This window comes from Eumetopias jubatus, unplaced genomic scaffold (assembly GCF_037043125.1).
Source record: "Eumetopias jubatus isolate StellerSeaLion01/CBP00866 unplaced genomic scaffold, mEumJub1_p1.0 scaffold_14, whole genome shotgun sequence".
Taxonomy (NCBI): Eukaryota; Metazoa; Chordata; class Mammalia; order Carnivora; family Otariidae; genus Eumetopias; species Eumetopias jubatus.
The window spans coordinates 59,978,296-59,990,563 of NW_028274820.1; the positions used below are offsets into that span (position 1 = coordinate 59,978,296).

General features: G+C 46.9%; 1 protein-coding gene across 1 annotated transcript; it reads right to left on the reverse strand.

The window, feature by feature from the left end:
• Window positions 1-856: 856 nt before the first annotated feature.
• On the reverse strand, window positions 857-2,532 carry HOXA4 (homeobox A4). Its single transcript, XM_028119317.2, has 2 exons — window positions 1,905-2,532; window positions 857-1,351 (listed from the first exon to the last, which is right to left on the reverse strand). The coding sequence occupies exons 1-2, from the start codon at window positions 2,530-2,532 to the stop codon at window positions 1,005-1,007; spliced, it is 975 nt and encodes a 324-aa protein (XP_027975118.1). The 3' UTR covers window positions 857-1,004.
• Between the last annotated feature and the right edge of the window lie 9,736 nt (window positions 2,533-12,268).

Below are 12,268 nucleotides of genomic sequence, written 5' to 3' on the forward strand. Positions count from 1 at the left end.
ATGCCTTACAGAGACTTGAAGCCTGAAAGCCTGGCCAAGTTTGGGAAGAAGAGGAGCCCTCTCAGGGCTCAAGAGCCTCCCTGCTCTTTGGAACTTTTCCCACAGTGGGTCAAACTTGACAAAAGTTCAGCTCAAGTTGAACACACTCACACAAATTACGTGAGCAGTCAGAATCCAAGTGAACATAACTCGAGCCATCTACAGGATTTTTACATGCAAGGTCAAATATCTCGATCCAGAGAACTTGGGTTTGTTTTTTTTTTTTTTTAATTAAAAGTAGGAAACACACAAATGTGTCTTAGAACTTTAATGGTTTTTTAAACAGAGTTTATTCTTAGCACATGGCTTTTTTATGTAGCCACACCACAATTTGTACAGTTGCACATGGGTCTAAATGGACTCCCCTCTCCCCCGAGACTGTGCCTCAGAATAAGACAACAACAACTCTACAACAATATTTTAAATAAATGCAAGGAAAGGAAACTAACATGTGTCACATCTACCATCAAGGTCTATACATTTTGAGAATTAAATAATCTTGTGAGGTCCACAATGTCTACTCATTCATTCAGTTCAATACAAGCTTGTATGAGCTGCCTTAAAGTGGAAGGGGGAGGCAAGGAAGGTGGGAAAAGGGTTTGTTTTCTTCTGCTTGCAACAAATATACATGTATATGTCCCCAGTCAGCATGGGCTGTCCAGCTGACTTTAGCCATCTCAAAAGTATTTGTTGCCAAGTGGTCCTTCTCAGGTACCCAAACCTGGCAGCCTTATTCAGGCCAGCAGGTTGTTCCATCAGCCAGCATCCTGGCTATTGTCCTCTCTTTGGTGGCAACCAGCACACACTCTTACCGGGATAATGTCTTCTTTTTTATTATCCTTTTCACCAAGTTGGGTTTTGTTTTGGGGGCTGTTATGGTCCAGACAGGTAGGAGTATGGGGAAAAGGGCAGAAGAAGGGGGGAAAGCAGGTGGGGGAATGAAACTGGTCTGGATCTCTAGAAGATTATATGGAGGAGGGAATGGGTGTGGAGGCACCCTGGTGGGGGTGGGGATGCAGGTGCGGGCTCTGAGTTTGTGCTTTCCCTGGCGGGCCTGCTGAGGCCGAGGCCGAGTTGGAGGATCGCATCTTAGTGTTGGGCAATTTGTGATCTTTCTTCCACTTCATCCTCCGGTTCTGAAACCAGATCTTGACCTGGCGCTCGGACAAGCAGAGCGTGTGGGCGATCTCGATGCGGCGCCGCCGGGTCAGGTAGCGGTTAAAGTGGAACTCCTTCTCCAGCTCCAAGACCTGCTGTCGGGTGTATGCGGTTCGAGAGCGCTTGGGCTCCCCTCCGTTATAACTGGGGTTGACTGAACGCCCATAACCCCGAAGGAGAAGGCCAAGGAGGAGGGAGTGGAAGAGAGGGAAAGGAGGAGGAGAGAGAAGGTGGGGTGGGGAAGAGCAATTGGACATCATCATTATATAATAACCTGACACCAAGTTCACGCAAGATACATAAAACGGCAAAGAAAATGTTTCACAGGCTATTGACAACGGGAAACACCCGAGAGCCATAAAGAATGGTGCTGGGCATTGGGGCTGAAGAAAAGCTTCAAAGACACATGGCCTGAAGCCTCTGCCAGGGCAATTAAATTTATGGGGGCTATAATTACTGCCCTAACAGTTTGGCGTCTCGTAAATCTCTCGATAAAGGGACCCCGGGTACAAAAGGGTTCTCACGTTAGGATCAGGCGGCTGGCTGGCGCGCACACACCCACATCCCACTGTAGCTCAGACCAGATGGGGGCTCCCCTCCAGAGGCCCCCTTCCCCTCAGCCTCTTCTTCTGACCCCTCGGCCCGACCCCCCGAACCCCGGCCCGGCCCAGCCCACCCTCCCGCGCCTCCCCAGCGGCGCCACGTACCGGCGCTGACATGGATCTTCTTCATCCAGGGGTACACCACAGGCTCTTTGCCCTTCAGGCCCGGCGGGCTCTTGTCGGCCAGGAGCAGCGGGCACGCGGGGGCGCTGCCCCCTGCCGGGACGCCCGGGGTGGCTGGAGCCGCCTCGCAACGCCGCGGGGGTGCCGGGGGCGCCGCGCGATGCTGCGGGGGAGGCGGCGGCGGGGGCTGCCGCCCGGGCGGCAGGACGTGGCTCGCGTGCAGGCCGTGCACGGGACCCTTGGCTCGCGCCGGGGGTTGCTCGGGCTGTGGCTGCCGCCCCGGGCTGGCGCCACCGCGGTAGCCATAGGGGTAGGCGGCGTCGGCGGCACCGTGCGCGGGGAAGAGCGCGGCCGCAGGGTAGGAGGGCTCGCGGACGGCCCGTGGCGCGTAGTAGGAGTCGGGGGGCTCGCGGCTGTTGCCCGCGTGGGGGAGCTGGGGCTGCTGCGCCGGCAGGTGCTGGGCCGCGGGCGCTGGGGGCTGCTGGTAGCTGGGGCCCCCGCCTGGGCCGCCGTCTCCGCCGCCCGGGCCGCTGTGCTGCGCGTACTCCTCAAAGGGAGGGAACTTGGGCTCGATGTAGTTGGAGTTTATCAAAAACGAGCTCATGGTCATTAATTTGTGAAGTGCAAAAATACTAATTTTTCTCGCGTTGTCGTTTTTCTGGGCTCGCCGAGGCCCCTCCCCCTCCTGCCTCGCTTCCCATCCCCCCTTTCCTCTGCTCCCTTCCCCTCCCCCGCTGTCAAGCGCCCACCCCTCCCCCTCCCCCTCCCGCCGCCGCCGACGCCACCAAAGTTCGCGCCGCTCCTCCGCCCTCCCCCGGCCGCTCGCGCGCGCGCGCTCGTCTCGGTCCCGCGCGCGCCCCCGCCCAGTACCCACCACGTGACCAGCCCGGCGCCAATGGGCGCGCCGCGCGCGCGGACCCGGATCAGGAAGCGCGCGGATGGGTGATGGATGCCGCTGTCCGGCCTCCGATGGAGGGAGGGAGCTGGAGCTTTGGTCCCCCCAACCCCCCAACTTTGAGTCCTGCTGGGAATTCGGGGCTCGTCAGTGCTTCTGATCCTCTTGGATGCCCAGGCCGGGCCCTTTTCGTGCCATACTCCTGGCGTAGGCCTCGGGGCAGCCGGGTGACAGCGGCCCAAAGCTGACCTCGGGCCCAGCCTAGCCTGGCCTGGCGTCTTTCAGGGTTCGAGGCCGGCGGGGGAAGGGAATGGCGCCGAGACCTTGGAGGTATCCTGGTTTTAATCCTGGTCCCGGAATAAAACGAATAAGGCCAACAGACCCATTTTTTTCACCAGCTGGTCCTCTTCCCCACATCGTGCGCCAGATTACCTTGCTTTGAGAAGCCCGGCAGGAGCCGCAAAGCGTGGGTGGGTGAATAGCTGAGAGAAATTGGCCCGAGTATGTAAAGCAAGGCCATTCCAATATAGCCGGATGGGCACTTTTCATTTTTTTCCTTCCTTTTAGAGACAGAATCTATTTGATTTTTACCTACGAAAAATGAAAACCTTTCTAATAGCATCTCGTTTGATGGAGGTGTCGATGTGAGAGTTAAACACGCTTGCGTTTACTAGGTGCGACTGTGAGAGAAAAGGTAGCTCAAGGGTGGGAATAGGTAGCAGCGACGCCTCCACAAAATCGAGCTTTGAAACCAACAACTTCCTATTTCAAAACAATCCCCAAACCAAAACAAGCTAAGGACGGAATAGGCACTGTGCCCAGTCTGATCTTTGACGGGTCTTTTCGCGCTAAGAGTTCTATATTTTGTCCTTTGGATGTTGCTTTCTCAAGCTGTATTTGAGGCTAAAGTTATATTTACAGGATAGTCTATAATTTCTGAATTGCTGAAAATTAGCATATTAACGATATCAGCAGCTCTGGAAAGCGGGGAGAGAGGACTGTTGCCTGCCATTTGGTAATTGAAATTTGATGGGTAAACTAATTACGCCATTATTAACAAATAAATTACATATTAATTCCACCTAATGTTGATCTTTGAAGTAAATACTGATGCTTTACTCGTAGTAGTGTGTACTTTCCCTTTCATTTTCTGAGTAACAGACACACCTGGATCCTCTATACTTTTCAGCCTAGATGAAAGCAGAGCAAACTAGCATAGTCACCATGCTAAAAATACTTTCATATTGGCATGCAAAGCAAGGATTTTTCAGCTGGTGCACCTTAGTTGAATTTTCAAAGAGCAGTATAAACAGCCTTCTCACAACTTAAGTCTGGACTGCAGACAAGGAAAGTTATAGCCTAAGCCTGGAGACACTTCAAAAGGAATGTCAATTCTATCTTCATTTATATCGCTTACTCATATGAGTTACTAAATGCTGGAATATATCCATTTGATGGATAGTCATTTAATGCTTAGCCACATAAAGCCTATTATATGGGACTAATCTTTAAACTAATTTAGGAAAAGAGGTTAAAAAAGGGATCATGTTAGCTTTCCAACTGGAATCACCCTGAAGTAGTACAAAGAGGCTTTCCACATTGGAAGTGTGTCTCTGAAGAGTGCTGTCCATCGACACGGGGCACCCTGAATTTTTTTTTTAATGAAATCTGATCCACAGACAGAAATCAACGCTGAGTGTAATCTTTAGACATCCTCTCTAGAGTTGGGGGGAAATCTAGCCTGTTATATAGCTACCTAAACCAGTATTTCTCTACAGCAAGAAAAAATAATATATACATATTTTATATACTATTTTATATGAACAATATATACATACATAATGTAATTTACAAAACGTGGCTTTCTAAGCTTCAGGGGGAGAAAAAAACATGACAAGGAAATTTTGCCCTCCTCATGTCATCAGCCTTAAGTACTAGGGTCTTAACTACATCTGTTTAATATTATTTACAGACACTAAAACACAAAATTCATGTTGTTTAGCCTCAGAACCTTCTACCTAGTTTCTATTTTAAAGTATTAACGAGGCACAGGCACTGTTTTGTATATGGTTAACCTAAACGAGTTAACTGTGCCTGTGTTTCATGTGGTTCTATTACTTTAGGAAGATGGGCTTACACAGAATCCCCCAAGGCCTGTAACTTGTCTTTGTGGTTCCTATCATAAACACAAATGGAGCCAGGACCACCAAGTGTTATCTCACACACCGACATTTTGACATTTTACTGCAAGATTTATGGCTGTAATAAACAATCTCAGTACCTTTTCTGATCCTTCCACAATCTCTCTTTGCAAGCCATAGCATCATTCCATTGAATCAAATAATCTTTTGAAAAATGCTTAAAAAAAAAAAAAAAACCCAAAACCTCTTGCCTTTACATAAGATCCAACACACCAAAGTAAAGCCAGGAAGAGACTAACTCAATTAATAAATAAACTGAAGTTTACCAGCAGCATCTCGCCCGAGAAAAGATGGGATGCCCTGAAATCGAGCAGAGAAGGAGCGTGCTAATCTTCGCACACCAACTGGCTCCAGTCCCTAGCAGGGTGAAAGCGTTATCCTTTTCTTGGGAAACTGGTGAGCGCATTTGCTCATTTCCACGTGCAGAGATAACATATATTCCCAACAAAAGCTTTCTTAAAATCCCATTAAGTGAAATAACTTTTCATCATGTCCTCGAATCCCAGATGGAAAAGGAGAGCGAAGGGAGTCTAAGGGAGAGGGAGGGTGAGAGAGAGGCAGTGTTTGCAGCCTCGTTTGAATCTGATTTGAATCATTTTGAATATATTTGGAACAGGCTCCCCTCTTGAATGCAACCCTGTCCCAAGTTTCAAAGTGACCGAACAGTGACACCGTGCGCATTTTGTTTCTTATTAATCTTACACATTGACAGTCTTTGTTAAATCACAAGGCGCGCCCTTCACTAGCCGACATTTTCATATTTGTTAGACGCGCTGACCTGAAGTTCACCTCGGCCTTGGACTTTGCGCTTCTAAAAGGTCTATACAGTGTCTTTTAGAGAGCAGGGTGCTTTGCCCAGGTCACTCCTTCTCAGGGAAAACCAAGGGGAAAAGCAAAGGAAATGTAAACGTTATGGAATGTATTGACTGTATTTGTCCTTTGTTCTTTAGAGCGAGAGAGTTCTCCAGACTGTTCTCTGTCTGAAGCAAGTCTCTGGAGCGCACACGGGAATAGTTGAATTTCAAAATGCCTGATGGTGGCATTTGAGGACTTCCCTGATACCTACACAAGGCATATGATTTTAGAGAAGCAATACCATTTCAGCCATTCGGCCAAGGAACTACAAGTTTTCTTGTAGTAGTTTATAATAGTGCACACAACCCACACATAAGGATTGAAATGTGTATCTGGATTAAACATGAATTTTAACCTGAATTGTGTGACAGGCCTAAAGATAAAAATCCTCCAAATAAAAAAGTAGGTACTCTAAAAGCAGTAACTTCTGCAGGTACTTTTTTTTTTCTTTTAACTTTAAAACTGGCTCAGGGGTGTCTATGCTTATTGAAGTTGACATGCTTCTAAGGTGTGGCACGCTTTTAACCAATAATACGATAACAAGGTTTTCTTGAAGAGACACATAATTGTCTTGGTGAGTAATGGAGGGGGTTTCAGTTTTCTTCATTTCGCTAGTCCAGATGTGGTGAAGTGTTCATTGCTATAACAGCAATCACCACGGTTGTTTCCTTTCGTCTATTTTCATCTGGCACACCCCCATTTGGCTTCAAGCTCTTGGCCAGAGTGAAAACTTTACACATTGCACAGTGGAAGCAATCTGATTACTTCCATGAAGGCGGTGCTTAGGAAATATTTACTTTACCACTAAACGTACCTGGCACCAGCAAATCCAATCAACCAGAGTATATTGGGATGATCTTAAATATCCCTGCAAGAGTCCACCTTCTGAGTAGTTGAATTAACTCATCTCTAAAGTTAAAAGGGAAAACATAGAAAAAAAATTCATTTTTCTCTTCTGTTTTCCTACTCTGATTACTTGAAGATCAATACATAGAAGAGGACAATAGAAAACAGAAAACAGATTCTAATGGTACCAACATTTACAGCTAATATGGGTACATGAAAAATAAAATATTGTTTAGTTCTCCAGTTGCAACTCACACATGAGGCATGGTTCCAGTTGACTTCCTCAACACACTATTCCCTTTCTTTTCTACTCTCCCACCCTTCCTCCTGAGCTTGCTTCCCCTCTCCTTAGCTTTTTTTCCAAATGTATTCTTAAAGAGTATTTTCTGGAGAAGAGAAGTTCCTCACGGTGGTCTTAACGAAATGGTCTGGCATTTGTGGATTCCATTTTCCAGTTCAAATGGCATATTCTTTTCAGTTTAGTTATCCACTTACAGATTGTAGCATTTCTCTTACATTCGGTTTAGGGTTAACAACAAACATAATGAAAATTTTCCAACAACAGGAACATTTTCATGGTACCAATAAGCATTTTGTCCCTGGTGGAGCGTGGAAGAATCCTGCCCTTGCGGGAGCATTTCCACTTCCTTCCTTCCCTTCCCAGCTCTGAGAACTCTTTCCATTTAGTGGGTGGAGGTTGCAGAAAAACCATTCTGTGTTTGAAAATTGCAAAGAATACATTTTGCGAGAAGTGCCTGTGCCTGCCCTGTTCTCACACACTCGAGGGATCATTCTATGTGTGAAAAAGAAAAAGAAACTGTCCAATCAAAATAACAATTTTCAACTAAAGGAAGTGTCCTGCCCAGTTCTCTTGCCTCTGAAGATATGATGAAACCTTGAAAACTTGCTACATTATTTCTTAAAGGTCCACTGATGAGTTTTGAGCTTCTTAATTTTGTGACAAACCCACAGACTCCTGGTTCTCCAACATCTAAGGTGTTGTTGTTTCAGTAATCTATGCCTATTTACCTGCTGCTATTCCCTCAGAATGGGAGCGATAATTCAAGATGAAATACAGCATGTATTACTCTTGAAAAGAGGAATTTTCTATCCTTTCCTCCGTAATTGAGGTCATTCAACCACTAGGGTTCACCTGGAGTCCATACCATGATACACGCGTCACTCCGAGCCATTTTATCTTTTGTGCTGATAGTCAAGATCGCAGCTCTAACATTGACATCAAACTCTGTCTGGGCAGATGACTAAGAGTGCTGCACAACATAAACTTTTGACCCTCAACTTTTTGACCCGCAGTTGCAACGCACTAGCCACAAAGATACACAAAGCTGTGCCTCTTCCTTCAGGGGGAAGGGGCCCCCCAGGATCTCAGGGACACCCTGCTTCTGCCACTGCCTTTTGGATTAAGAGGGTGCATTGGATATTCTTGGGTGTTTGTGACGGTATTTCCTGTCAAACCAGCCTCCTACCTCTTTTTGTCAGCACTGAAATAGGAGGGAGATTATTTTTTAAATCACTCATCATCACATTCACAGGGAAAATCTGGAATAGGAGGGTAGAATCTCAAAAAAAAAAGTGAAAGAAAAAAGAAGACAGGGAGAAAGCAGGCAGTGGGAGTTGGAGACACTTTTTTTTTTTCTTTATTTAAAAATAAAGATGCAGCCCTAATTGTTGGGAGAGCTGGCCCAGGCAGGCGAGTTGACTGTGAACTTGTACTAAAGCGTGCTCTGCTGGCGATTCCTAGGGTGTGCAGATTTATCTTCTCTGCATTTACTTAACCCGGCAGTGAACTGCACTGGCGTCATTTGTTAGGCGATGACAGACTTCACCTCCAGCAAGGGCTGCTTCACAAAATCGCAATAATTACCCAATAACCTTCATAACAAATATTATTATTGAAAAGACCGGTTTGTGGGGAGGGGACCTGGTGGAAGAAGGACAGCTTTCTTTGTGAAAACCACCAAACAAAACAGACCTAGGCAGACCTTCCAGTTCTGGGGTTTACAATGGCCAGGACTGTGCTTCCCCTCTCCTATGTGGGTGGGAACCTCGGCTGACCCCCTCAGCCTTGTCCGGAAGCCCCGTTTATAGGTTTGTCATTGGCTAGAAAGAAATTCTGCCTTAGAAGCCAAAGGGATGGAGCCCACAACATTCTGCACTCTCCATGGTGGGCAAACCTCAGACAGACTCCCGAGCTAAGGCAGGAGAGAGGCTTCGAAGGGCATCTTTTAAGCTAAAAGGATTGTTTTCCTCTTTAATAGCCCATCTTTCAGGATGTAATTTGCTCTCCCCTCACTAATTGCTTGGATATAATACTCTTCACATCTCAACAAACGAACATGACTCTGTTTCTGGTAGAAAATTCTGTCCTGCTCTCCCTGGGCCGCCAACAATGAAGCAGGGGAAAGAGCAGGAGAAAAGGAATCTCGGCATAATGTTGTGAAATTAGACCATGGAAACCCTAACAAACCCCTAAGTAATTGTGACCAGAAGCTTCCTATTATATTTATAGTTCAGGAAATATTGTCTCTTCAGCTTGTAGAAACAAACGAGGCCCTGCACATACTGGACACCTTCTCCTTTTACAACATGAGGAGCACAGACAGACACTCCTGCCACCGGCTGAGGCTGGATGTCTTCATAAAGCCCTTAATGACAGAGATTTTTTTCTAAGTAAGTTCCTCTGCAAAAACACCACCAAAGAATGCACAAGAAGAAATAACTTATCTACAAAATGAGCAGATAACCAGCCATCCTCTTTACTATGCTTACTATGAAAATAGGAAGAAAAAAATGTCTCCAATAACACTCACATAGGTCTGACTGGATGCTGTATTTTTATAAAAAGTCATTTAACTCCTTGTGAGTTAACCTGCTCTCTTAGGAACTCTGAACTTTTATGAAGATTACAACAGACAGAAATAAGCAAGCTGATAATATATATAGCCAGTATTTTTTTTTTTTTTTTTTTTTTTTAGTTCATGGAAAAGATTCTCTACATTGGGTAATGCTGGATATCGGCCCAACAACCTTTCTGCCCATTCCCACACCCAGATTGGGATGTGGCCACGGAGGTGGTGTGGACGGTTCCTCCGGGCAAGTTATTCAAGTGAACCTGCCAGAAGCCCTATCGCTCTTTTTTTCCCTGCTACTAATTTTAGTCACCAAGAAATCACTCAAGCAAGATCACCAAATGCGTAACTAAAATAAAACCTTAACCCAATATTTTCCAGTAAAGAACTCAAAAGTCAGAGGAGCAAAACAAAGACTCCAGAATTCTCACAGACACACAAAATGACAAAAGAGAACCCAAATAGAGTTTATATTCTGGTTCCCACTAAGATGCAGACACATCTTCCTGAGTGCTGAAATATCAGTACTTTAATAGGTCACGCAGGATGACTTCAGGGATTTGCCTTGCCAGTATTTCAGAGAAGTGGGACTTGTGGGAGGGTTTTGATTTTTCAAAAAACTTCCCAGGTTTGTTTTTTGGACCTCTGACTTTGGGGACAACTGTTGGACCTATGCTGAGTTTAAGTGGCCTCTGCACAACAAAGTTTGTTGAAATTCCAAAACTATACCTTAATTTTTTTTCCACTTTAAGCACTCAGTAAATATCTTTACCAATTAGCACTTGCAGAATACTATCTAGCTCCTAAGGAGAAAAGCATTTGGAGACAGAAGGTCCTATTTTTTTTTTTATTTCATTTCTGAGCTAGAGAATTTGGTCTAATTGTTCAGAGGGAGTGGTGGGAAATCTGCTAGGTCCCTTGTGGGCACCCATCCAGAAAAAGACCCCTGGACAGGCCACAGCATCCCCAGTCACTTTGCCACTGAAGAATGTGAAGGTTTGGGGCCAGAGGGGGTGGTGGCTGAGGCCAAGTTGGAACTGTACCCAGGAAAAATTTATTTCACCTTACTTCACTGTAGGTGCAATATTGGGAACTGTTTTGGAAATCATAGATTATGTAAATTTCCTGGGATCAAACAGAAAGAGCAGCTAACAAAAGAAAGGCGGAAATCTCCTACTGACAAACGACCAATTTCTTCCCTAAACTATCCTTTATGACGTGTCAGGAAAAACAACCTAATGGCTCTGGGGACTTTTAAGTTGGGCATTGAAGACACCTCGACTTCCCCCCAAACTTTAGGGCACAGTTTGGAAGACAGAATTTGCCTGTATGTTGAGGGGGAATAAATTTCTCTAATCTTTAGTGTTACCTAAGGGGATCCCTAAGTTGCCTTTTGAGCGTCCTGTGCCTGCAAGTCTTAATTCTACAAAGGAGGAGAGGAAAAGGAAAGAAGAGAGGGAGAAGAAAGGGAAGGCGGAAGAAAAGAAAGCGCTTTAACTCCTTTCATTTAGCCTGGGGATTCAAAGACTAAAGTTAAATCCGGCCATAAAGTTTATTGCTTCAGACTCACAGGCGGGTGAGAACAGTCCCACCGAAATAAAAAGAACGCGCAGGCAAACAAGGTTCAGGGCCTGGTCCCCGGTGCGGGGGGAGGGGATGGTGAGCCCTCCCCCCAGGTGGGGACCCGCAGTCCCCACAGTCCTGGGCTCGGCCTGGCAACCCAGGGACCCAGCCTGGAGGTGCGGCCCGCGCCTCGCCGGCTTCTGCCCCCTCCGGCTCTCTCACGAGCCGGCCTGAAACTCGGCCCCGAAGGCAGCCGTCTCAATTCAGTGCTGCCAAATGACCCCGGCCCGCGAAGACATATTGCCACAGCCCGGTAAGGAATCCCGCCAGAGTCCGCCTCGGCCCTGCCTGGGCCTTTCTTTCAAACTCCAAGCACTCCTCAGCGCAGCGCGGCCCTCGGCGCCCGCGGCCGGCGCCCCACAGTCTCCCAGCCCCCACCCTAGGGCTCCGCTACCCCTCGACAAGCCAGCCCCGCCAGCCCCGGAATGGGGAGCGGCCTTGCCAAGTCTCCGCACACAGGCCCATTCGAACACAAAAATCATCTTTTGCACGCCGGCGAGAGCAGCGGAAGTCATTAACATTCGCGGTTGTGCAGCAATTAAAGTTAGGCCTGGGGACGCGGCGACCACAGGCGCTTTTCACCGGGGTGCCTCCGCAGAGCTGGCTCCTGGCGCTGCTAATGTGGGCAGAGGAAAAGTTGGCTCTGCCTTTTTGAATTCAGAGGCAACCTCAGAGTTATTGAACCAGAGAGAGAGAGAGAGAGAGAGAGATCGAGGAAGAAAGTTTTCAGAGTACAAATAAACTTGAAAGCGCTCAGGAGGCGAGCTTACCTTAACTCGGAGGGAGCCATTTTTCAGAGAGTTTTGAGAACTTGTGGTTTGGACACTTCTGGACCTAAAATTGACCATTTGAATGACCAGGCGGCACACATAGCCTGCAAAAGAGTCAAATGGAGTCCAGCGTCAGTGAGATTATATGTTATGTGGTATATAATGTTGGATGTCAACTCCCCAAAACCATAAAACTTACTTTAATGGCCCCACGTGACGTTTTATAGCCAGTGAGCCGATCTGTCTGTGCTATGGATGATTTTACGATCTAATTCATAGACAAAAC

Bases quoted from the DNA above. Each gene is read 5' to 3' on its own strand.
- HOXA4 (XM_028119317.2), bottom strand. From the start codon at position 2,532: ATGACCATGAGCTCGTTTTTGATAAACTCCAACTACATCGAGCCCAAG. The intron at 1,352-1,904 runs GTACGTGGCGCC...ATGGGCGTTCAG, and splicing joins GAAGATCCATGTCAGCGCCG to TCAACCCCAGTTATAACGGA.